This window comes from Podarcis gaigeae (assembly GCF_964106915.1).
Source record: "Podarcis gaigeae genome assembly, chromosome: 3".
In the NCBI taxonomy this organism is placed as follows: domain Eukaryota; kingdom Metazoa; phylum Chordata; class Lepidosauria; order Squamata; family Lacertidae; genus Podarcis; species Podarcis gaigeae.
Window position 1 is genome coordinate 68,241,497 of NC_139680.1, and position 27,775 is coordinate 68,269,271.

The 27,775-nt window shown below is 38.9% G+C and overlaps 1 protein-coding gene across 18 annotated transcripts in view; it reads left to right on the forward strand.

The window, feature by feature from the left end:
• The window catches only part of ARID1B (AT-rich interaction domain 1B), a 354,961-nt gene that overhangs the window by 221,122 nt on the left and 106,064 nt on the right, over window positions 1–27,775 (forward strand). For all 18 annotated transcript variants that reach the window (XM_083731947.1, XM_083731959.1, XM_083731961.1 and 15 more), the window contains one exon: window positions 17,639–17,882. In XM_083731947.1, the coding sequence (XP_083588073.1) occupies window positions 17,639–17,882 (244 nt within the window). The remainder of the gene's footprint in view (window positions 1–17,638; window positions 17,883–27,775) is intronic.

The following is a 27,775-nucleotide window of genomic DNA, read 5'->3' on the forward strand; positions in this document are numbered from 1 at the left end:
AAGTACTTAACCAGAGGTACCACTGTATAGTTGAAATTGTTCAAGTTAAATGCACGTAAGATATGATTTTACTGTGTATTGTAATCTTCCTCATGATATAGATAGCCTGGTAGCTTTGTCTGACATGTATTTGTATGTAGACTGCATGTCCTCCATAATGGGAAAATCCTTGCATAGTGGATTCTGCCAACTTTGTTTTGGAGTCTTTTTGAAACTTTGTGAGGCAGAATATACAGGCTCGCTGTTTTAAAGAGTAATGGGGCTCCTGAGAGTTGGACATCTCTGATCTAAAGCTATAGCTATAATGTTGATTATCTAATGCAGCTTTCCCCGCTTTTAGCAAGAAAGACCAGCTTTCCATTTCATTAATGCTTCAATCCTCAAATGCTCCCTTAATTTCACCAAGGTTGCATCAGTGCAGCATGTAAATAATTGTGCAGTAAATGAGACAACTTATTGGAAGATAGAAATATTAAAGAGACCCAGCAGGCAATGTTCCAATAACACTTTCATTTCTGCTTACATCTATTATTTTATATATTGTATGTACATATACACAACCATGAGTTTCCTTGTCTATTAATGTCAAACTCTATTTAAAATTCTTCGTGTTTGGATGAGGTAGTTCTGATCAGTGGTTAGCAAGTAGGTTGGAGAAAGTTTGATAACAGAAGCTGAGATCATGGTTGTAGTAAACTTCCATGTTTTAATCATATGAAATGGAATATTGGTTCTGTAGCAAAGTGACAGACTGATACATCAGAAAGCATGATAAATTTAGATGTGCAAAATAATGGGGGAAATGTCTTTGGGTCTTTTTTTTTTTTTTGAGGTTGTGGTATTTCTCAAAAATGCTTATTTGATGTAGCTGACAAATCAAAGCATCATCAAGAGCTCACAGTTTGAGAAAGCATCATGTTAAAATATATAGGGACCCATAATTTGATGAGCATCATGTTAAAATATATAGGGACCCATAATTTGATGAGAACTGTGCTAGATCACAGATGATCTACTACATGGCTTATGATTTCACAGAATGGCCTATCTTCACAATTTGGTTCTCTTATATATCACTCTTGGGAATTTTGTGCATAAGCAACAAACTGTAAAAACAGCTTTTATTCCCTAAGAATTGGTTATGGTAGATTCCTTATTTTGTAGTTTACATACCCATTTACTGTTATATGAAAATGGCCTAAACAAGATAATTATACCTGTAGGAGTGAGTGGGGAAAACAAAACCTAAAAACAGAACATTTTGTTAGGTTTCCCCATGTGTATTATGTGGGGTCAAGACCCAGTCTTATGCCGCTTAAACAATTGGATCCTGTTGACATGTAACAAATAATCAGCTAATTCGTTGCTGTGGCAATTGGCTTTCTGCCCAAACTGAATATAGATACTACTGAAATCAGAGTGAAATCCATGCACAGTTGTTATCATTACCTCAAAAGAGAGGTCTGCCACTGGACTGAATCAGTTCACAGGATCAAGCTAGGCAAAGAGATCAGAGCTTATAGAAGCCCCTAACAGTTTTAACCAGGGCTTTTTTCTGCACCTGTATAGCTACAACACTACAGTGGTGCAGAAATGCACCAAAGAGGTGTTGGAACTCCGTTCCAGTGAGTTCCAGCTGAAAAAGCCCTGGTTTTAATGGTATCATTTTTAACATTGTAGCTCCACTTCTGTATTTTGGGAGGGATGTAGTAAGGTAAGCAACAAGAGTGTGCAATGTGCTATTAGAACGGTTTGAAACACTCAAGCCTTACACTTTTCCCCATCTAACATCTGTCACATTTGTCTGGTGCATTTTGGAGGCAGGGTTAATTTCTATTTTGAAATGTAATGGATGAGATTCACAATAGCCCCTTCATGAAAAGCATTTCTTTTAATGCAGTGAGTAGAACCCTTATTTCTGCCACTTTCCTTCTCTAGCCCCCATGCCAACACTTATATATGTGCCACCTCTCACACCTTTGCAGTTTGAACTAGACTGATGTTGTAATCATGTATTGCTTGTGGACTTCCCACATGCATCTGGTAGGCTAATGTAAGAACAGGATGCTGGGTCATTGCTCTGATTCAGCTGACTGTTCTTATGTTCTAGATGGCCAACCTACTCTCAGGTGGTACAGGGAGTGGGAAATCCCATTTCTGCAGAACCCCATTTATGCTTTTCTAGATCTGTGCCTATATATGTAGCTCATCCAAGATCTCAGTCTTTTTGTTTTTATGTTTCTGCTACTGGTTGCTAAATGAGATGAATTGTAGCATGTGCTAAAAATTCAAAACCAGAGCTCAAATAGCTTGTACATGTGTTTTAAGTGACTTGATTTCTAGGCAGTTGTTGGTTTGGGGAGATGGATTCTCAGTTGATTTCTCAGTTGATTCACACTTAACAAATCCAAAGTATAAGAGCAGCATGACACGTCCACCGGCTTTGGCTTCATCTTCACATTGTCAATACAAGTGGTATTCTAATGGCATTAATTGTTGTTGTTGTTTAGTCGTTTAGTCGTGTCCGACTCTTCGTGACCCCATGGACCAGAGCACGCCAGGCACTTCTGTCTTCCACTGCCTCCCGCAGTTTGGTCAAACTCATGTTTGTAGCTTCGAGAACACTGTCCAGCCATCTTGTGCTCTGTCGTCCCCTTCTCCTTGTGCCCTCCATCTTTCCCAACATCAGGGTCTTTTCCAGGGAGTCTTCTCTTCTCATGAGGTGGCCAAAGTACTGGAGCCTCAGCTTCAGGATCTGTCCTTCCAGTGAGCACTCAGGGCTGATTTCCTTAAGAAAGAAATGGCGTTAATTACATATATCTGAAGCACAGATACTAGTAGGATCCTCCCAGCACTCATTATTTTTACATTGTAGTGGTCAATGGAGAACAAGTTGCCTACTGTTGCTGTAGTTTGTGCTGCCTTTAGTCTCTACACATTGTGGAAAGGGACATGAACACTTGCAAAATAAAAGACATTATAATTGCGGTTGGTTTTGCAGGCTTTCCAGCAGCTCTGTCAAATTGTAATCCAGAACTGAAAAGTAGACAGTTTCTGCTGCTGCTACATAAAGAAATCTGTTCCTGTAACACCTCAATCTGCTTGTGAATTGAATGTCCTCTGAAATAGAAAGTACAGCTTGCCTTGGCAGTAACAGATGTCCAACACTTACACTTTGTTTCAGGACATCTACAGCTCAGAACCCATTTTCTCTGCCTCTGGATGTGTTGCTACTAATGGACAATCTTGTTCTGAATTCTGAGACGGTGTAGGCCAATTTGGCACTCTTTAAAATAAATACAGAGAATCTTCACTTGGAAGATGCTGCTCCATCTACTGACACTGAAAATGATGAGTGGTGCGTAATGAAAGGCTGCAGAGCCTGGAGAAGCAATTATTTGAACGCTACTCCCATCGTTACACATCAGTACTAGCAGCATAACTTCCTTGACTGGAAGATAGTCAAAATAAGACTGCAAGAAGGGGTGAAATTGATTTTACTTAAGCTGTATATAGGGAAACATACCTATATTTGTTAGTGGGATTCTCCCCTCCCCCGTTTCTGGACACAGAAGTTCTGTTTTGAAACATTGGCTGCTGAAAATGAGATCTAACCTTGAGCATCATGAAGTAAAAAAGAAAGACTATTGTGAGCTGATGTAGCCAGGAGATTCTGAAAATGAAGAGTGTTTTTGGTCCTAATAAACTGAGATGGAAAAATATTTCAAATTATGAGGTTCCATCAGCAACTAAGATTCCCCCCCACAAAAAAAAGCCTTATCGTTGAGTGAAAACTGAAACATGTTCTTTGCACTGTTATTCATTGTAGTTGGAGATGGGGAAGAAGAAGAGAAAATGGGGTGCCAAATTTCCATTGAGCCTTCACACTCTGCTCACACTAGTACTTCTGCAATTAATCATTGTACATTGATATACAAAGCATAAAATAGAGAGAGTTAACTCTGTGGCTGACCTATGGCTTTTACTATGGGTGCTGCGTAAAGCAGCCGATGAACTAATTTGAATGCTATATTGAGCATACTCAAAAATAATTTGCACCCAGCCCCTGTACTGATATTAGTATTAGTGTTATTAGGTTGTAAACGGCTTCAGGACTTTTTAAAAGTGGGAAACAATGTATAAGTTTAATAAACTTAACCCAACCTACTCCCAGGCAGGGTTTAGTTTTAGCTTGGTCTGTACCTAAAATAAACAGTTAAGATTATGCACAACTGAAATACAAAGTCTAATTAAAGTAAATTATGTAAAGTGCATTTGATATGTTTTCACATCTTGCATAATTTACTGTGCTTACAGTTTTCAGAAAAAAATACTTTAAAATTATTTGCAGTGGGTGGGGTAATAAATAGGAATCTAATGAGGTTTATTTATCTAGGGGGGAAACATTATAAATTTAAGGTATTAAAGCACACAAAGATTGAATATTGGAGGACAGGGAGAAGAAAATGAGCATCCCAAGAGAAGAATTAGGGCCATGCCCTAGCACAGGGGTCAGCAACCTTTTTCAGCTGTGGGCCGGTCCATCATCCCTCACACCATGTGGTGGGCCGGACTATATTTTGAAAAAAAATGAACGAATTCCTATGCCCCACAAATAACCCAGAGATGCATTTGAAATAAAAGGACACATTCTACTCATGGAGAAACACACTGATTCCTGGACCGTCCGCGGGCTGGATTGAGAAGGCGATTGGGCCGCATCCAGGCCTTAGGTTGCCTACCCCTGCCCTAGCAGCTTACTTCAGAGTCACTTGTACTCAGATTTACTCAGAAGTAACTCTTACTATGTTTGATGAGACTTACTCCGTAGCAAGTAGCAAGTCGGTTTAGGATTTCTGTCACAGATTGCAATTTTATACCAAGTTTCATTGGAAGAATCTTCAATGAGTTTGGTAGAACTTACTTGTGAGTAGAAGTGTATAGGATTGTGCTGTTAGATATCTTAGTCTACAGCAAACACTATGCTATCGTAGTATTACATCTTTATCTCTGCCCCCTGAACCACCCTGGAAACCACTGGCAAAATGGATTCCTCGTCTCCTCCTAGACATTCCCAAAACTGCAAAATATCTTCTGAATGGACCTCACTGGATTTCACCCTTTGCGATTATTGAGTCTGTACCTGGCTACCTATTTATTTTCAATGTTTTCCACAGCTCTTTTTAACAGAGTGAAAGCTAAGATTATCAGGGTGCCAAATCATGTAACATGTCAGCTTCTTCACTCATGTGAAAACCACACATTTATGTAACACATGCACCCTTGGTTTTGTGCTGCCTGTATCTTTCCCCCACAGAGTTAGGAATCATTTGCTGAGAGGTGAAAGGGGTTTGATTCATACACATATCATCAGGAATCAACAGTTGTGTTGCTTGTTGTCTTGTGCTAATATTACCAGAGATTCAACACCAGGGAAAAGAAAATTAGTAGTACAGGTTCTATAACACCTGTACAACATTACTGTCCATGCAAAGCCTTAAAACATTCTGTTCACCTTCACCAGTATGTAGAAATGTGGTTTGGAATATTATACAGTTTTTTTCTTCCATCTCCACGTTTCAAATACTACTATTATCTTTCTCTGTAACAAAAGTAAGTTAACACTAAATGTCATTTTATAATTGCATTAATGATCACACAGCTGTGCTTTCCTGGTATTATAATGGATGTCAGGATCAGTTTAGGCGCTCAGCTTCATTTTCTGCTCAGATGTAATTCTGATGACCATTATTGTAGTAAGAAAGTACAGCTTCTTGTTCATTATGGCTGAGGTCTGTCAGAGGCGTGTGAGTTATAATGAAGGCCACAGTGAAAGAATGTTACAGTTCTGGCTTAGCATTTGCCTAAATTTCAGCTTCCTCTGCAGTGTGAGTATGTGTGCAAAAGTCTATCCGCCCACCCATTCACACATGCACGCTCTTTCATTTCCCAGGCTAAGAAATGCTTTCTTTATTTATGAGCATGTGAAATTCTGAGGAGGAGCACTTATACTTAAATGAACCTGCAAGCAGCCCATAGAAAAGCAAGTGCCTGCAGCGCTAATAATGAGAACTGACAAGGCAATCCTGCTGTGTTTATTTATGACCTTCTGCCTCTGTTAGCTCTTGTGAGAAATTCCTCTCTAGCCATAACAATATTGCTGTAGTTTGGCACTATGTTGAGAAATCCTATGGAGCCCCGAGGCCCACTAACTGGCAGTGGTTCAGCTCCTAGCAGATTGGCATGATTGCTTCTGATTTTACATAGCTTTTCATTTTTATTTACCCCTTTGCTTAATTCAGAAGTCTTGCTTGTTGCTTCAACACACTTTAATTTTGAAAAGTACAATTCAAAATAGGAGGTAGGAAATTGGTGGAATTCACCTTTTGTAATTCCTGATATTTGTCGTGTTATTTGTAGGAAATAATTTGGCAATGTTCTATATGGGGCTTCCTTAGCTGGAGCCTATAAAGTCACAAGGCAAATTACATTAAGAGAGGGCAGGACTACAATAGGAACTATGCCTCACTTGCGCAAACATAATCCCTTTATCCTGACAAGAGCCATCAAGGGGTTAGGGGTAAATGTTCAAACAACACCTCTATTATGGAACAACAATTACCAAGCAAGTGAGCATATATGCTCAGCTCTTCAAATTCAGAACATAAAGAACAGGAAAATGAAGAAATGTGTTTTTATTCTGTTTTGCTGAAACTTCCTAATATTTTATTTTGAATGATGTGTGGGGTGTTTGATTATTAATTTATTCCTAATATTACTTATCACCATTTACTCTATATCTAATAGCTATTTATTAATACCTGACAGTATTGGGCAGTTTCATTATATCTTACTCCACTTTGTGTTTGGTAACATTTGATAAAAATATCAGTTGACATTATGTTAGTGTTTGTAGTTGATAGTGTGTAGCTTGTAATGAATTTGTAATGTTACAGTGTAAATATTATTGAAATAAACAGTTGTATATTAGGATTGCTATTTTAAGTATTGTAATAATTGTGGATTGCTATCGGATTGCTGTTTGGTATGTATTCCTCTCACTGTATTAATTTATAGAAGGGTAACAGTGTTAGGCCCTTAAAGAAAAAGAAAAAAAGTTTGGTGGCATCTTAAAGACAAACAAATTTATTACGACTTAAGTGTTTTATTCATAGGAAGAATAAAAAATTGGTTAGTTTTTAAGGTGACACGAGTATCATTGCTCTTCTTCCTGTGGTGTGCTTGTTGCTTTACGATATTTATTGATTTTCAAATATAACAAGACCAGCAACAAAATGTTGCAGTACACAATGCTCCCAGTTTAGAATTACAAACATTCCATTCTTCCCTGTGCCAGTTTTCCATTCTTCCCTCAATCAGCATTCTGGTGGCTACTGAGTATGCTCAGTCTTCATTAGCCTGTTTTTGGGTTCCCCCCTAAAAGTTTTTTCCAACTTATTTTTGTGCGTCTGCAAACAAGAATACACAGGCTGAATCATGCCTGTGTCTTGTCCATCAGTAAGTGTGATTTTGGCTTCATAGCACCACTCCTGTTTGAATATCATCAATAAAAGGAATGAATATATTTGTTCATTGCCCCATGCCATCATAAACATTATATGTAGCAGGACTTTTTGAACTTTGACCTAAGAAAAATCCTTAGGTTGAAAAAGAAAATCTCTCTGGTAGATTAGTGAAGTGCTTAGACCTTATCCTGATCATTTTTTTTTTGCTGTAGTAAAGATGACTTCACTGTGTCTAAAAGTAAGATGAGGCAATTTTGCCTGAAAAATAGCTCAGCCACTGATCTGTGACATTTATCCTGATCACTGATCCAGAATTACATGAATAAAGGGGAGGGTGCAGGGCCATGCTGTCCTCCAGTGTGCTTTGAGGTCCATAAAAGATAGACATTAAACATTAAAAGAACCCTCCCTCCATCCCTCCAGAAGCCTTCCCTTTGTGAGCCTCAAATAACACTACAAGATTCCTGTTCAAGGGTGTCTGAAATCCTACAGAGAAGCACTCCTCTTAAGGGCTGTGGGTACACTACAACAGTTTGCTGCAAGTCCACATTTGGTTCTTCTAATACTGAATATGATTACCCTATTCCTAGCAATATGACAGTGATTTTATGCTATGCACAGATGTCCCCAGCATATTAGCTTGTAAATTTAAATTTAAAAGAAAGAGGCAGCAAATAGCCCAGGAGCCATGGAATGTTGAGGGTGCCTGTCAGAAAAGGTGAGAGTGGCTTGGTTTCAGTCTGCAATACCTTTTAATATCTTGGTCATGAGAATCAGACTTGAGTGATTTCTTTCTGTGTAGGGTGGGGTAGGGTAATAGAATATCCCAGTATAGCATGGTGAAAGAGGATTGCTTGTTTCCACTATTTGGTCATCTGTGTCTGCGCAGTGAGGTTCCATTCTACCTATTGTGACTCATACTCATGATAAGCCATGAATTTGTGAAATCCCTTTAAGCATTTTTGCTGGTGACTGATCATCTCACGTCATATACTAGTATAAATCTGATAACAAAGTGTGTGTACATGCACATATAGAGAGAGAGAGAGAGAGAGAGAACAGGGCTTAGACTAGATGACCCTTGGTGTCCTTTCCAACTCTATGATGAGAGAGAGAGAGAGAGAGAGAGAGAGAGAGAGAGAGAGAGATTTTAACAAAGCAGAGTATTTTTTATTTATTTGGCAAAACCTTTCAGCTTCCACCTCCATCAGCTGCTCCGATCAAAATGGAATGATGCTGTTTTCAAGGTGGCAGTTATAGAGCTTTGAGGATGGAATGCCCAGAAAGGCTTCATTCACTGAAGCTAAGTGATGCTGGCACTCTCCTCCAGGTTATATAATACACCTGCGTCTAAGTAGATTTTCTGTGTTTTTTGGTAGATACTGAGTAAATTTTTTAATGTGCTAATTTGTTTGCAGTTGCTATAGAATACTGGTTGTGTCTAGTTTATAGTATGTTGTTGTAATATAATGTAAAAGAACACATGATTCCAAATGATTCATCCTATTGTTATTGTTTCCAAAATTGTACATGATAAACAGGGTTTTTTTTAGAAGTAAGACCCTGCTTTGAAACATATTGTGCTGCTGTTGTTTTCTACTTTAAATGTGTATTCTTTATACTTTCTAGTATTAAAAAAGGGATATATGTCAGGCAGTACTTAAATCTGGTGTGCTTATGGTTCTTAGTAGGCTTTACGGATTTGTTTTTAATAGCATATGGGTCATAAGAATTTATTGTTTCATAGGTTGGAAGCTATGTTTTCCAAGTATCTTCTTCTTTATGCACCTCAAGCCCTTTAGAATTCTCTTCTCATTGGGTTCCAGAATTCTGGACAAAACTGTAGCAGAATCAGAGCAGCTCCATAAAAATATAAAAAATGGCTTAATTTGAGCCAGTTCTTACCATAGTTTAGTCCTGAATCTGTTTTCATTGTTAGGCCAACACTGCAGAAATACAAAATCCAAAAAATTATTTGGGTTCTTAAAGAATAATAAATTATTTCTTCTATTTAATATTGCCCCTCCCAAAAAAGTGTAAAAGGAGAACATCTTTCTACAGAAACTCCCTTGTGCATTTCAGATACAGTGGTACCTTGGATTACATACGCTTCAGGTTACATATGCTTCAGGTTACAGACTCCGCTAACATAGAAATATTACCTTGGGTTAAGAACTTTGCTTCAGGATGAGAACAGAAATTGTGCTCTGTTGGCGTGGCGGCAACGGGAGGCCCATTAGGTAAAGTGGTGCTTCAGGTTAAGAACAGTTTCAGGTTAAGAACAGACCTCCGGAACGAATTAAATACTTAACCCGAGGTACCACTGTGCTCTCCAAATGAATCATGACTAAAGAATGCCCCTGACACAAGGACCACTGGCAGGATCATCATACGTAATTCTTGTTCAGATCTGCAAGGTACGCCATGGTATCTTTTTCCTTCTAAAATCTATAACTGTTTCAGTAGGTATGAAGAAAGATTCCCTCCCTGGATATATATTCTAGAGAATTGGCTCCTGTGGATGAAATTACACATTCAATTTTTTATTGAAAACCTCACCACATAGTGAGAAATCTGTGTACATCTTCAGTTTTTAATTTTAATCAGATTTGTAAAAATGTTAGAGCAAGGCTGTATATCTAAATTTATGATTTTCCCGCTTGCATTTTTGAATATTTGTATTCCTTTTTTCAGTTGCACAGGGAATTAAAAATGCTGTTAGCTAACTTACTGTCTAGACAATTAAACCAGAAGGGTATTTTAAGATTTCTCGACAAACACTGTTAGCTGCTGCTTTGTAGTAAAAGTTAGCCTAACAATTACAAACATGGATGAATTTAAATTGATTTATTGTAGTGTTTTTCACTAGGGGTGTGTGCTTGTTAGCTAAACTGTCAGCATTAAATGAGCATTACATGTGCTGGTTTCTGTTATCTCTATGACTTCTAAACATTACTGGGAAGATCCTGACTGTGTGTTTCTATTTCTGAATGCCACAGACAGCTTTTTAGATACATATAAGGGTTAATCTGAGTTTATTTAATATATACTGCCTCTCTGGCAAGGCATTCAAATGCTAACTTTAAATAATGGTTCACAATCTCATGGACACAGTACCATTTAAAAAAATTATAATAATAACGAGTGGACAGAAGAATGTCCATAAATGCTGACTACAGAAATTCATAAATACTGAATAATGACATTCAGTATCCGGAGAGAATTTAACACATTACCGGGTCAGTATGGATAATGGCCAACAAATGTTGGAAAATGTGAATTGATCAGAAATGTTTCAGAAATAGGAATAGCTTTCCTGCCAATTTTCTGCACTGCCTAGGAAATATAAAAAGTTCCCAAGTAGAGAATCCATCTTTTGACAGGTCTCTGTGTATATTACTTAATTAAAGTTGTCAGCTTTTGTACATTATCTGATATCACTTGAAGACTACGCTTCTTGACCAGTCAAGGTGCAAATTTCCCTGTGCATATTCTGGTCACATTCTTTGTGCCTTCATGTGAATTTGTGCTGTCACTAGTATTTGTACACATTTGCCATTGAACTTGAAGTATACAGAAAGTAGTGTGTGACTGACTTTAGTGATGTACTTGCTCAACACCATGTAGAATTAAATTCTTAAATCAAAAGAGATGCGGTAATTTATTATCTGTGATGGGGTATTTCTGTATAATTAGGCTGATAACTGTATATTGGTGCTGAAGGCAAATTGGTATTGACCAAATGCTACATGGCTAATCATGGCTACAATCTTATATTTAATCTTTTCTGGGTGTTGTGCTTTCCTTATTATGTAGGATGGTATGCTGCTTTGTTTATGGCTGATTTTATTTTATAATGCACTGAATTGTTTCTATTATTACAGACATGGAGAGCACTTCCTTCCTTCCTTTAAAAAAAGGAGGAGAAAGCATAATAACAGTGCTACTGCATTTGGCTGGCTTCAGTAGAAATGACTTATTACAATGAAATGTAATCAAGGCGGATTTCTAGGAATGTTCTTTGAGCATGTTGCTTTACTTATCATAAGAAGTGTGTTTCTGTGTGTTTCTGTGTCACTTTCCCTCCCCTCAAATTCTCTGGTGAGTAACCTTGGGTTTCCTGATTCTCTGTACAGTGTTTACTGCCAACAAACTTCCCCTGCTGACTGTGCTACAATTGCAAGTCTGTGAGTTATTTCGAGAGTGACTCTCCTGTTGAAGTCTGATAAGATCGTGTACCACCAGGAAGGCATAATATTATAATCCTAAACGCCACATGATCCTCTTCTTTTTTGCTCTTGTACTTGTCACATGGACAAGAATAAAGGTTGTGCGTGGTTGGAAGCAGAGGAGTAAAGAGGAGATAGCCGTAGATAACACCCTTACTAAGAAGCATAAATCCTGAACAGGAACGGCTTGGTTACAGTAAAGCTTTTATCTGTAAACTAGCTTTGAGGACCTGGTCATGGTATAATGACTAACATAAAGCACAGGCTGACACATCTTTGGGGTAGCAGATAGATAGGTAGGTAGGTAGATAGATAGATACCCCTTCCAACTCAGTCCCAAAGTTTTAACCCTAAGCAAAGCACTAAAATAAAATAAGAAATGCACTGTGTACATGAAACAAACGGATATAAAAAAAAGAATAGTAGTCAGCAGTTCTTATTCCCAGGAAACCAGTGCCTTGCCAAATGCATCCTCTGAGAATGAAGCCGACTCTTGGGGCATGCCTTTGGGGATGTATGGGGACTTCCTTCCCTTTAAAGGATCCCTGCAATTACCCAATCTGCCAAGTTTCCAAAAAGATAAATGGAAGCACTGTAGCTTGAAGGTGTCTTGGTTTGAATGAGATGCAGTAAGTAAGGTCTCTTTGTTCTTTACAGGCATTGTAGATCTGATTGTACTTATAAAAGAATAGAGTTGGTGCCCTGCTGACTAAATTGTCCTCTGGAGAAGTATTAGTTACAAAGCTTCTTCATTAACAAGGCTCCCTGTTTAAGCTACTGTGGAGTAGCTTAGTGCTTAAGCTACTTCTCTTATTTGCTTCTTTCTAAACATTAAATTGGCACACATATATGGTTAAATAGGTTTGTGACAAATAAATATACTATTGATTTTGAAAATGTATGTGTGCATAAAGAGGCTAATACATACAGTGAAACAAACATAAAAACAAACCTCTCATATTGAATAATTTGCTATGTTCACCTGTTATGTTACTATGATCATTGTCAACAGGAAAGAATTGTTGCTCTTGCTATTCATTTATCTGAATTATAAATGTAACTTGACTAGGTGGCAGTGTCATTTCTGTATATATAGTGTAGAAATAGAATGTCAGGTTTTTGTAAAGTCACCATCTTGAAAACAGTAAAGGCAAAATGCACTTAATTTTGAATATGGCAGAGTACATAAAAAGGTGAAAGGAAGTTTGGGTGATGTGTGTATTCTGTTTTTTATTACATATTAGATGTGATTGTGTGTATATGTGACAGAGAGGAGGATAGTATTACTATATGTATATTGTTTGTTTGTATGTATACTACATATAACTGCTGCTGTATGAAGCACTATATGTACACAGACATTGAATTTTCTTATGAAAGTACATGTCTAAGAAATCATAGGAGTAGGTTTTCATATATGAGAAATGCATGTATATCAACTTGTGCACAATTTTTTGGTAACACTTTATTGCCACATACACACGTGGCAAGTTGCATGCAGATGTTTATAATATGTATTGAATTACACATAGGATTAACACAAATATTATTACCATGTGAGGAATTTTATCTTGTGCAGTGTGGTGTTTCATATACGCCAGTTTTACATTTGATCAGGATAGGATAAATATATTGATTCACTTGTGAAGAGAGCTGACTTTTTTTCCTTAGCAAAAAAAAACATGTTTTTTTCTGTACTAATATCTTTCCATGAGAAGTTAAATGATCTGCAAGTTAGCCTTGTAATGTGGGAAAGAAATTCTTCTGGTTTATTTTTATGGAGAATGACATACTGGTGGGGTGGGTAGGGATGGTTTTTAAAAGAGAGCATAAAGCATTTGAAAGCTGTGCCTGCTTGCTCTTCACTCCCCAGCCCCTGCTTCTTCTTTTTGGACACAGTATAGCTCTTCATGCAGAACGGCATCACATCACGTGTGCCCCTTTTGATTTTATGAATGAGCTGTGTCAGATTTCTGAGGAAATCCCTTGAAGGCAGGCACTTGAGGAAATGCCTGGGACTTGTCAGTCACTCCACCCCCATGGGGGATTAGTAAAATGAGAAGCCGTAATGTGACCTGATGGGGGGAGGAAAAAGCCACTCTATATACCTTCCCCCTCCCTTCAAGCTTTCCTCCTCATACGCCTTCACTGAGGGAGTCAAAGATAAATGGTTGCATTACAGTGGACTCTTGGGTATTGCCTTTATCCCTGAACTGCAAATCATTTTATCCTTCGGTATGTTACATACTTAATAACATTTTCAAACATTACTTGGCCTTATAAAACAGGTTACCTGCAGTTCAAAAAAATGTTATCAATTTCTTGGATGCTGTCTGAATGGAATGGCTACCCTAAAAGCCATATTGTGTATTATTGTAACATGTTTCCCTTGGGGGCACATGATTTCTTTCTTTCTCTTTTTTTACAATGCACAAGATCGGTATTCATTTTAAGCAACTGAACCTATCTTGAGGGAGTTTGTTTTCATATTTTATTATATTCTTTGTAGCCTGCACTTGTTCTATCAGCAGTTTCAGTTGCATTTGTTATATATTTGACTTTGTCAAAGAATGCCCTTTATTACATGAAAACAAAACTTAGTGTAAATGTTTATCAATAGGACAAATATACTTCTCTAGAAAAAAAACACCCCTCTGCTTTATCAAAGTATTCCATCATGATTTTATACATAATAATTAGCAATCATTTTTAAAATACATACTGAACATATATCTCTTAATATACCGAAATTACTGCTTCATGAATTTCTGACTTCACTGCACCTGATTGCCAAGTTCAAATAATTCACAAAAACTCATTTTCTTAATTGAATTGATCCAGGCATATACCACAGCTCTGTCTAAAACACTGCATAATAACTTAAAAGTATCAATTGTAGATACTTCAGTATTCCTATTTAAAAGAATAAACTTTATTTAGAAAAGAAGATCCTGGGTAGAAGATTCTGTGAGGTGAAAATGTGTCTTCATTACAAATGGAACTTGTTAAGCTTAAAAAGGCTTTTTCAACAGTAGTACACATTCATCAGAGTTTTGTGACATGAAGAATGTTACTTTGATTTTGCATTTCACAAATTCAACAAAAATGTTTTCTTTATCATCTTCTACTGAAAAGCATTCCCAATGTGGCATGCTAACAATGTTTACCCCTTTGGCCCTATAGTGTGTGTCTACTCATACTCGTATTGTTGTATATCCTAGTGCTGAATGCATTGACCCCAACCCAAAACAGGTGCTCTAGTTCAGGGGTCAGCAAACTTTTTCAGCAGGGGGCCGGTCCACTGTCCCTCAGACCTTGTGGGGGACCGGACTATATTGGGGGGGGTGAACGAGATGCTATGCCCCACAAATAACCCAGAGATGCATTTGAAATAAAAGGACACATTCTACTCATGTAAAAACACGCTGATTCCTGGACTGTCTGCAGGCCGGATTTAGAAGGCGATTGGGCCGGATCCGGCCCCCGGGCCTTAGTTTGCCTACCCATGCTCTAGTTCGTCAGCAAAGCGCTTGTGTGAGCTGGCTTCACAGATGCATCACTCTCAGGGGAGATCCACAAATGCTCAGCAACATCCACAAGGGCCAGGAAACAGATAGTTTAGCCACCATTACCAGCTGTGACTGACATAGGCACAAAGAGCAGGTGTGTTCTCATTTGAGGGCACAAGGTAGCCTCCTTAGATTGTGCCCATTACATGGAAGTAAACATACTGATTATAATAATAAACCTGAAACCAAAGGAAGGGATTTGTCCAATTAAGCTTGAGTCTAGTGCTGAACCTTTTTTTTTTAAAAAAAAGAGCATTCTATCCACTAGCCTACCCCATATACAATGCTAAATCATGGTTTAGCATTTTGAGAAATATCAGGAACAGATGCTGGGCTTGCAGAGTCATATGCCATTTCTGTACACACAAAGCAAAGAATGCCTTTTGAAATCAGGAGTGGCTAACCTGTCACCCTCCTGATGTGCTGGACTTTGTCTCAAATCGGGCCCAACCAGTATTGACAGTGGTCTGGGATGCTGGGGTTTGTAGTCCTACAACATCTGTAGGGCCAGAGGCTTATGTTTCTCCCTGTTATATCTGAATACAAATATAATGTACTGGAATCCTTTAACACTATGTCCTATTTACTCTCAGCAGCAATGGATTAAGTAAAACAGTGCCGATAGAATCTGCCAACTCCACTGGCACCAACCAGCCATAGCTTTGCTCATCGACTGTTTCCCCAGGGTACCTGTGCATGGAAGGCATTGTGCGACATTAGCTGAATTAGAGGAAGGGCCATAATTCAGTGTCAGAGCACCTACTTTGCATGCAGAAGGTCCCAGATCCAATCCCTGTCATCTCCAGGGTGGGAAGTATGTCCTCTCTAAAACCCTGGAGGGGCCACGTAGTTTAGACAGGGGGCAGAGAACCTCCAGCTTGCGGACCTGATTACCAAAGCTGTTTTCTCCAAACCATGCCCAAATCCAGCAGGGCTCTTTGCAAGCCCTGTGCTCCTTGCAAAGGGCTGGCTCAGTACTTTGATGATCTGCTAAGCCCACCTCTCAAGCTTAGCCAGTCAGAGTAAGGGATGCTTCACTTTTGGAACCCCAATTCAAACAATGGAGATGAGGTGCGTGGTGGGTTAAAACAAAATCCAGGGTCCTGCAACAGAGTACCTAAATACACCCTAAGTCTTCTCATGCGTTATGTTCCCTGTCACCATGTTTTCCATCACCAGAGCTTTCATTTGTTCATTCACAGCAACATGCCACAAAAATTTCTGTATGAGATCTGTTTTTTTCTTTCTGGAACTCATAGATTGGCTTCTGAATTAATCAGAATTGTATCCTTTGATGTGGCTAGGTGATAGACAAGAAAATGAGGAAGCGTTTGCATTTGATTCTGTGATCCAATGGAATGTTTTTATTATGCCACCATTTTCTGTTATGTCATCGTTGAGAGTGAGAATAACCTTTGAAGTAACATAGGACTTCACTCTGCCAGCTCTGTGCATTTTTTCCTATTTCACCGGCATTGTGATTGTACACCACTGGTGCAACTGGCATAAATTCACTACTTGCCATAACTTTGTGTTCTGTTGATATAGCAGAAGTGATTGCTATGTTTCCAATATTATGCCTTGTGGTTATGGGGGGGGGGGGAATGGAACCCCTGAAGCCTGAGGGGTATTTTAAATAAGCTCACTGTATTTACTATAGTGGTATGTAAGCAGCACACCAGAACAAATCTTGCATTAATGTAATTTGCTAAGGGATTTGGGTCTTGCTTTTTCTATCTGATTTTAAAGTGAATAAAAGTACTGTACTGCAGCACCAGCATCATATTCAAAAACTCACCATGTATAAATGGGTTAATAGGATAAATAATTGTACAGGACAGTCATCTAAAAAACTGCAAAATAAAATACCGAGAACATTAAAATATGCACAAATGGACACCTGTGAGTGTCCTAGAAACCCAGGTAATATATATATAGAGAGTTCCATGAGTGATTCACTGGGGTTTTAGCAAAGGTCTAACTTGCAGCCACATTGTAGTAAGAAATAAGGTAAATTGAAATGTGAATGCGTTTCCCCTCTAACAGCCTTGACTTCCTAGGAAATATGACATACCTGAGTGTGTGTTGCACATTTGTTATGCCTTTATATTGTGGGGTGGCATGAGGAAAATCCAAACAGTGCTCCATTTGTTTAAAATTTTAGCCCCTTCTTTTCAGCTCAAGACAGTGTTTCCATGACATCTGTCTCAAATTGAAAAATGTCCTACCATCTTCTGCTGTTCCACATGCTTTACCTTGGATGTTGGTTCCAACTGCTCCTTTACCAATTTCCCCCTCCCCTCTTTTTTCTCAGGATTTATCGGGTTCCATTGATGACCTGCCCACAGGAACTGAAGCAACACTGAGTTCAGCGGTTAGTGCATCAGGTTCCACCAGCAGTCAAGGGGAGCAGAGCAACCCGGCACAGTCGCCTTTCTCCCCTCATGCCTCCCCACATCTCTCCAGTATCCCTGGGGGGCCTTCCCCTTCCCCTGTGGGCTCTCCCGTTGGAAGCAACCAGTCAAGATCTGGTCCCATTTCTCCTGCAAGTATTCCAGGTAAATGGCGGGCTTAAAAAAATATCCATCTAACCTCTACTGTTTCGTTTTTAAAATGTTTCCTTCAGCATTTGTATATGCTTTGCACTTTCCCATCATGGGCAAAGATCACATTTTCAATGTGCTAAATAATTCAGACATTAGATGAATTATCACATTGTGACATAAGATTTAAGTATCACACTGCCATTATAGAACTGGGTTGTGCAGGAGGTATTCTTGGTAGTTTGCTACACAAACTGGTCTCCGGAATCTCAAAAACATTGATTGTGGGTTTCCACTATCCCAAAGACTTGAATGAAGGGACTCAACTTGTCTTAAAATGTTCCTGTCATGTGACCTTTCTCTACCTTCAGTCAGGGCTGGATTAGCCATTAGCCCAAATAAGTACGTGCTTAGGGCATCAAGGGAAGGGGAACACCACAGAAATTTTCTGTTGCCAGATTTTTAACATTAATGGTCACAAATTGCAAAGCTGAGCATTCATTTTCCCAGTTGAAGTACATTTAAAATACCAACAGAACAACCATACAGCAAGGCAAGCTGAAGACCTTATCTCTACTAAGTATAGAAGCAGATGTGTTACGTAAGATTAGTTTTGAGAATCTGATCAAAGGTTTTGCAATTAGAAAAAGTAGGAGAAAATTCTTCAAAAATAAATAAACTGGAAGTATACAAAAATAAATATTTTCCATTGTTTTGTTGGTTTTGTTTCATTTCAAAAAGCAAAATTTTATTTTGCAGTTTGTTATTGTTTATATTTTGAATTAGATATGGTTTATATGGGGGCACCACAATCTTCAAAGTTGTTAGGGCCTCTAAAGGTCTTAATCTGGCCCTGCCTTCAGTGAATTTTCTCTTCCTTCTCATCCTACCTTATTTGTTCTGACCTCAATCCTCTTGCATTACCACCTGTTATGTCTTGCTATGAGCATCTCCATGTGACATAGATTGGCTTCCTCTATCATTTTCTCTCTAGCAAGTCATTGTAAAACAAGCAGCTGTTGTGTTGCTGATAGCTATGACAAGACAACGCCAAAATGTAGCAGGGGGTTCCTTTCTGGGAAGGCTGTTAAAATAAAGGTGTATTCCTAGGGCTTGCTGGCACGAAAGAATCCTTTACTTCTTTCCTTCCTCAAATGAGATTAAATTGGCAGCTAAAGAAACATCGAAAGGACACACACAACTAACCTGCCACATGAGCTTCCCAGTGGCTTGTTCTGTCACATGTAATGTTTAAATGCTTTTCTCCCCCGTTGCAAATTTTCTCTCCCATGTTGTTCATGATCACCCATTGCGAGTATTAGAATACATTGGCACAGCCCCAATACTAGACTATCCCCTAAAACTCAATAGGCATTTCCCCCCCCCTGTGCAAACCAAAAACTGTATTTCTGATAATAATTCCTCAGAGTGGCTGGGAAAACCCAGCCAGATGATTGGGGTATAAATATTATTATTATTATTATTATTATTATTATTATTATTATTATTCTCTATAATTGTTCCCTGACAGCATTTCCACTCTGGGAATAAAATACAGAGTGGAGAACCACTATTAAGGACAACAACTTGTACAAGTTTATGAATAAATAATTTATCAAATCATCTTCCTTTATAACAATGCCACAATGTATAATTTGTGTTTTGGGGACATTAGCAATCTGTAACTTAAATTTTGGTTTTAAAAAATTTCTTTCTAAATAAACACCCAATGGAGGGGAGAGAGATCGTGCATATATCTCTGTACAATCTATACTTCGGTTTCCTCATTTATGATTCATATTTTACTAAATTATTATGCTATATGTCCTGGTATATTAATACTAGTAAAAAAATGATGCATGTCATTTAGGAGGCTTGCACACTACTCTCTCTAATTCAGCCAGAGCTGAGGAGTGGAAGCTGACACAGCAGAACATCAAAATGCATTGCTGATGCCAGAGAAGAGAGTGAATGCTAGCTTGGCTAACCTCCTGGGCCAAAACTCCCAATTTACTAACAAAGCAAAAATGTAAAAAGGAAGAGACTGAGAGTGCATGATTCTATGGCCAGCTCTCAAGCCCTAATATTATATGTTCACCAGGTGCTTTAGTAGCCACAGAAACACCTTGATGCAAGCCCTGATTATTCTGTGAACTAACTATCCAAAATAGTAAACACTACCCCCACTCCCAATTGTCTTGGGAGTGCAAGCAGTCTGTAATGGAAGAGGATGTTGTTAAATCTTAGGAAACTATAAACTAAGACCCATTCCCATGCAGCCAAATCAAAGAGTAAATAGCAAACACTTATACGCCTTACCCAACCAGTTTTGTTTAATATTCAAAGGAATAGACAGCTCATTTGAGAGGAGCCTTTTGAGTCTGTTCTGGTTTTGCTGTTATTTTAACCCACTCTAACAAAGGGATTATGCATTAGTGAAATTGACATGATCGCCCTTTTAAAATCTCTCATGTTTAAAAAGGTTTCACTTCTCTCCGGAGTCAAATGTTCTACAGCAGCTTGTTTTGTTTTGTTTTGTTTTTTGAGATTCATGAATGACATTTATTGGCCTTGGCAGTACAACAATTTAATTGACAAAGTTACACCTAATGCACAAAATGGTTACTTAGCAGTTTTACAAATTTCAGAATGTCGTCACAGCAATACAAGGGAAACATTTCATTTGTTCACTTAACTGTAGCTGTATTTTTCAATTCTCTGACACTATGAAGAGCAAGATGAACTTCATATAATGGTGTGTAGTATGCCTACATTTTATATGCCTGTCTAAAAGTCATTCCTTACTTGCATAGATGTGGGTTTGTTTGTTTTTACTTTTTTATTGATTGTGTTTATTGTCATTAGTGCTTGTATTTCTACTGTGTCTGAAAGTCACTTTAGGTCATTTCCATGAGTAAGGTGGCTGATAAATAATAGTAATAGTAGTAGTAGTAGTAGTAGTAGTAGTAGTAGTAGTAGTAATAGTAATTATATTCTTACCATGGACAGAAACTGTTTTTACAAAGCTGGTAACTCTAGAGAGTTTCAGGTAGTGTTTGTGGGACAAACATACTTGGACATATGGGCTTGAAGAAGAAGTGTTAGCTATGTGAGGGGGGCAACTTATTTTGTTGATCATCAAAACACAGTCATACGCCTCTGTATCTCCTTTGATGTCAGATATTTCAGAGAATTCAAGAGAAACAAAACTTGAATTACCAGGGTTTTCTCAGTAATCTTTTGCAAATAGTAAAAGAAAGCAAAGAGACTTGGCCTACTACGTACTTTCTATCATCCTGCCAATAGCTCTTTGGGGTATAGTTACTGGTTTTTCTTAGGTGACTTTTCAAATATTCTTTTGCTGCTGTATATGACATTTTGAGGTGAGTTCTCGGTCAGCGGGGAACACAAAGGCAGGGAAAGATGACCAGTTGCTAGGGTTGCCAGCTTTTCTGTGGCACAGCTCCTGTGCCTTTACCAGTTGCATCTCATGCGGAAATTGAGCAGGTGATGCTTTTTCTGACGTGCAAGTGAAATTATAGGAAAAATAATACCGGCTCAATTTCTGCCTCTGATCCAGCTTTTAAAGATGTGAGCACCTTGTTGGGAGGAAAAAAGGTTGGCAGCCTCTGAGTGGTTGGTTGCTTATATAAAGCTTAATGCTACTTCAGCCATGCTGTAATCATATTCAGAGCGCTCACCCGAAAAAGCTCCAGAATTGGCCCTGACTGTTTAGTTTTACAAATCAGATTGGTATCATAAAGTTTAGGAGCGTAGAATGTGCAGATCTGTGAAATGGTGAATTAAGATACATAGAATTACAGTCCATGTTGCCTAGTGATAATGATATTAAGGGAATTCAGTTTCCAGACTTCTCAGTCTCTCTGTCCCCAACATATAGCAGCAGTTCATGAGCAGCAACAGGTTCTGTCTTACCAATCAAATAGAACAGGTAAGCACCAGGCTTCTCCACAAGGGAAGATAGCATTCCCTACGTACAGGAATCTACACATATCAGCTTGGCTTTACTGCCCAAGCCTCTGCCTTTGTGCCTATTCCTATCTATCTATTTGAGGAAGGGTCATAGCTCAATGGTAGAGCACCTGCTTGGTATGCAGAAGCCCCAAATTCAATCCTCAGCATCTCAAGATAGGCTAGAAAGACTGAAATCCTATTTGAAATCTGTAAGCCACTTCCAGTCAGTGTAGACTGTAGTGTACTAGATACAACCATGGTGTCACTCAACATGAGGCAGCTTCCTATGTTGCCCTCTCACCCCTTGGGCAAGCCCATGGAGTCTGGTCTTACTTTCACCAGCAGTGTGGAGAAGGTAAAAAGTGGCAGATATGTCCAGTATTTCGTTTCTTTTTTTGAACCATTTCTCTTCCAAGCCCCCTATGTTTGCTAGAAGCCAGAAAGGAATGGTGGGGTCTTCTCTCCTTTGCAGAGGTGCTAGCAAATGGAAAGTTGCAGCGCGTGTCTCTCTCATTTTCTGCCATTCTCCAAGGCAGGGGAGATTCTGGTGGAATCTACACACATATAAAAAAACGCTGTGAAAATGCTTTTTTAAAAAAACATTCTGAAAAATACATTGAATTTTGCATAGCTCAGTTTTGCCATCTAGTGTCACATTTGTATACTGCATTTTGCAACACATTTAAAACGGTTTATTTGCAGCTGTGTAGATGAATCTTCTGTCTTCTCCTTGTGGGCCTCTAGGAAGCACAATAGGTTTCAAAGGGGGACAGGGTCTTGTCCTACTTGCAGGAAGATTTGAAGGGCTGGTACTTGTCTCTGTTGCCAACACTTCCTGCTCATTAAGTACTTTTCTGCCTTTCCCTTTAACCTTCCATGCTTGCTAAAGAGAAAGGCAGAGCTTTCCCCACCTGCAGAAAGCTTTGGAGGGGGAAAGAAACAGGTATTTCTCAAGCTGATTCTATCTTTCTCCAAAGCAGAAATGATTAGGTTGTTGGACTCCAGCATCCCTGGCCACTGGCCATGCCAGCTGGGAACTATGGGACCTGGAGTCCAACAACAGGTTTCCCACCCCTGTTCTAAAGCTTCCTGCAAATTAGACAAGAACCCGCCTCTTCCTCCACCCATCTAGCAAGCAAAGGTGGGCCCTTGCCTTACTTGTGGACACTTGGCTAAAAACAGAAACTGTTGATTAAATACCAGTTGTTTCTTTTCATAGCCAAACTATTGCACGAGCCTATCTGAGACTGCTATGAGTCTTTCTTGTCCAGTTATTTACGTCCAGCAGGGAGGCAGGTAGATTTGTCAGTGCCTGCCTGTGAAGCAGACTGTTCTTCATTTCATTCCAGTTTTAATTTGCATACCTCTTTTCTACATTACTGTACACAAGGCAGTTTACAAGCTGAAGAAAGAACAAAATAGACAGCAAAGATCACACACATAATAACAATCTGATCCAATACAAAAAAGTCACAATAACTTTAAAATAAACAACTTATATCAAATAAAGCAATCTACAATATTCTTCATTCATTGCGATCCTTGGTAGATTTACTGTGATAGTGAGCAACACAATTGTTTTTTTCTGGTTTGGAAGAAATTTTAGCTTCGAAGAAACGATAAATCCACCAGATTATAGATGTTAATTGGGTCCCAATCCTGAACACCTTTAATGATAAGTAATTTTTGCTGAATTCTATAGTTGCAATCCTGCAAAGTAATGAGCTGCTCAGTAGGACTTCAGCAACATAATTCAATGCAAGATAACAGCCAAAGGACTTACTTCACATAAGGTATTAGCACCATGAGGATAATTCCTATTCCCTCTTTTTCAGAGCTTTTAATTTCTTATGTTACAATTAAGTAACTTAAACCTTTAAGTCATAGGTTACCCATGAATAAATGTGTTGCACTAATTTAAACTACCACAAATAATCAAATCATTAAAACCATGTTAAAATAATTAAACTATGTTTAATATGTGTCTAAAACTATAGAAATTTCCTTGTATTAGAGGAGACTATGACAAATAATTACAGTATTTCCGCCCTTGTTAGTTGTAAAAGTGTTGTTTACCTGCAACATCTGTTGCTTAATTCACTTTGCCAGTTAGAACTTTCTTTTAATTTGTAAATGTTTAAAATCTGGTCCTTTATTGAAGTAATACTTTTTATCCCATCATTCATCCACAGTTGCCACGTTCATGAAAAATACTGTATTTTTGATTATTGCATTATGAAAATATGAGTTTTATACATGTCTAGTTTATGGTCTTACAGATGAAACAATTTACATTCTCCTCTTTCCATTTCATGTGTTCTCATCATAAAATATTGATGTGAACGCATCATAAATGGAAAGGTATCTTTTTTTCCTCCATCAGATGTTTCAATATTAAGAAATGATGGATGCATTTACAGGGCAATTCAGTTAGTCTGCTCCCGCTTTGTCAACTAATTTTTGTTGTTATTGGCTGCAGGGCTTTATTTCTTGGTAAACTTCTTATAAATCGAACTGTGGCTGATGTTTATTTTCTGAGCTGCTGTAGACTGTCACCACTTCTATATAGATTAGGGACCCTGCAGAGCCCTGTCTTCCCTACTGTCCTCTGACGCAAACGCATGGAGCAGAAGTAACTTTTAAGGTATACACAAATCTTCTATTCCCTACTGTCATTGGCATGAAATAGAGGAAACATAGTTCTGTGGAACTTGCAAGTGTAGTTGCTGGACTGACACTTCAACAGTTTCTTTATATATTGTCACTGCCACTTCTGTGAGAGTGTAAGAACTATGAGAATTGTGTAGTCTATCCAAGGAAGACAGTGTCTATTCATGGAAGACATAACTGTCAACCACTGTACCTGGACAAAGTCACTGAAAAAGAAAAGTATTTGCAGGGGGCGTTTATGAGCTGCTCCTATTATCTTCTATGGCAGAGCTACAATTTTGGAAATTAATTCAAAACCAGAATTATTATTTACTAATTTATTAATTTCCTTTTTCAAATTACAATTTCCACAATTAGTTATATTTGTAAAGATGAGAAGTGCTTAAAAAATTATTTAGAGGTCATTGATAATGGTGTTTCTAAGGATGTATTCAAATAATAACAAACTATCCTTGTGGATTTACCCCCCTTATCCCCAGATAGTGGTGGACTCAAATTATTGAGATGTGTTGATTGATTACAGCCGTTAAGTTTCTTAGTAATCAGTTTCATCGCTTATTCTCAATTCACACTTGTACCTTTGATTTCTCTTCCACAACAGGGTGATGTAGGTTGTCGTTGACTAATGAAGAACAGAATTGGTTTCGGCATGAGACAAACGGAATGCCGACACCAATCCTGAAATGCATTAATCTTTAATAACCCACATCTGCATGTTTATAAATGATATAACCAGGAGTTATTAATGCTGTTACTCCCCCTTGCAAACAGAAACTGACATAAGAGCTGGATATTTCCAAACCACATTAAAGGCATGTGGCTAAGTGTCGTGTGTGACCTTGTGGAGGATTCTGTTGATAAAGGGTTCATGTGGATTAAAGATGCATGGAGAATTGCAACACTCAAATACTAGAGCTAGCATTCTAGATTTAGCATTCTTTATGTTCAGAGTTGTCAGGAGAGGCTTTGTCTCCTCTGTTACTTAACTTTCTACGGTACTTGAAAATGAATGGATGACTCTTTACTTGCGTCAACCATCGGCCATAGCAATAAAACAACAATACAATATACAAAAAAAAAAAGAAGTCAATTATATAAAATACATTTTAGGCTTTGAATCAATAGTCAAATAGTGGAACTTATTCTAATTGCCCCAGCTAAAAACCTTTCAACCGTTGCTGTCACCTGCTCATCTTGGTCTGCCAAGAGAAAGGACACTGTGGCAGTGGCTGGGCGACCTGGAATGGACAATAAAAAGGGGGTGATAACCCCATTCCTCAAGTCTTTATAAAGAGTGCAAGCCAGAAGGACATGCACCACCGATTCGGTACTGCCATCTCCACAGGGTCATAAGCGTTTTTCGTGTGGAATCTGTTGGAATCGTCCCTCAAGTATAGCCGAGGGCAATACATTCAATCTTACGAGAGTAAAACTTTCTATGGTTCTTGTGATGTTCCAGCCTGCGGGTTTCTCCTCTCTCCATTCAGATTCACTTGTTTCTTGGTTTGAGCTAAACTGGCAAACCATGTTTTGGCTTGCCCTCTCAATTTCAGCTTGGAGGGTATGCACAACCCTATTTCCCAGTTCAGATGTAGCAACAGACTGTGGATCACCTTAAAACAGGAAGTAAGTGAATTAAAAGTAAATGAATCCCCCAAGTGAGGATGATGGAAGGGAAGGACAGGAATCTGAGGCTCACTCATGTAACATCAAGCTTCTGCTAGTTTACTAGGAGTAAATATTTACTGTGATTTTCTCAGATCCATTTTCCATGTCATACAACAGTCAAGTTATATCTGTTTCTACAGTGCTAACATACGTGTCTCCAAGCACACAATGGAAATCTGCCACAAACTGTGGCCAGTCATGATTCTCCAGCATGTGGCTAGTGCACAAAGGGTGTAAATCTCCCTTTCATACCTTATGCAACAGAAGGAAAACATAAAAGCTGCCAGACAATGGCAGCAAACAGGAATGTGCGTACATTTGTGGAAAGGTGAAAAGAAACAAGTACACAGGGTGGACAGACAGGTCGCACAAATCGTTTTAACACTAAAAATTGATGTAATAATAAAAGTAAACATAAGAGCATAGTAAGGATCCTGCTGGATCAGACCAAAGGCCTATGCAGTTTCCCACTGTGTCCAATCAGATGCTTCCTGGAAATCCCACCCCCACCTCCGCTCTTAAGCTATTGTCTCTGAGCAGGCAACAATATTCAACAAAACAGCTAGTGCAAAATAAAACAATTAGTGTTTTGGTCTGGTCTGATGCTGGACACCACAGAGAATGAGGCAAGGCTGGACTGGAGAAAAGGCAAGGCTACCATACCCTGGAGAACTGCAACTTCTTCTTAGGCATTGCAAGGCCAAGGCAGTTACCACCACCTACCCGCAACAGCATTATCACACTTCACTCAAAGCTAACAAGGGTTGGGAACAGACAGGCCTTTTGAGCCTCTTGTCTCCAGACTCCATCCCTGTCTAGAGAATGCCAGACCTTTAAAGGGCCAACCCTCTGGCCTGAAGACAGGGACTCCTCCATTCCATAGAACTCTTTCCCAGTGCACTCCCTGCAGTGCCAGACCGATGATGTGTGATGGGAGGCATTTAGTTCTTCAGGCTCAGGGTACAGGGCCTATGAGAGTCCAGGCTCTGGCCCAGGGGGGCCGCTAGGGGGCGCATCGGAAGATGGCCAACAATACCATCTCTCCGGCTCACACAAGGTAATTAAGAGGCTGTTATGGGAGTATGCAGCCTCCCTCGTTACCCCAAAGGAATGGTGAACGCTGCCTTGCCTGCTGTGCCCATAATTCACCCCCAGATTCGAAAGGGGGTGAGGGCACTAGGCACAAAAGCCCTCGTGTGGGTTGGCTCTCCTGGACGCTGTCTCTGATCTGCGCAGCTAGTTGTGGGAGCTCAAAATAAACAATCAGAACAGAAGCAAACGCACATACTTCAAGCGATGATCGGGAGTAAGGACTGCTAACTGAAGGGATCTCTGGGAAGAGGAGCGACAGGCTGGACTTAACAATAAATCAAGAAGGAGAATAAATCAAGAAGAAGATTCATCAAAGGATCGGTATGTCGGAGCGGACTGAAAAGGAGGGGGGAGAAAAACTTTTATTTTTTTGTCTTATGTGAGTACCCAATAATCCTCCCCCCCCCCCCAAAAAAAAAGAATCGTTGCAATTACAAATTTTAAAAATTTGGCTGTGTAATTTGGAATTATTGTTATTTGGAATTAATGTGATGTGATTGGCC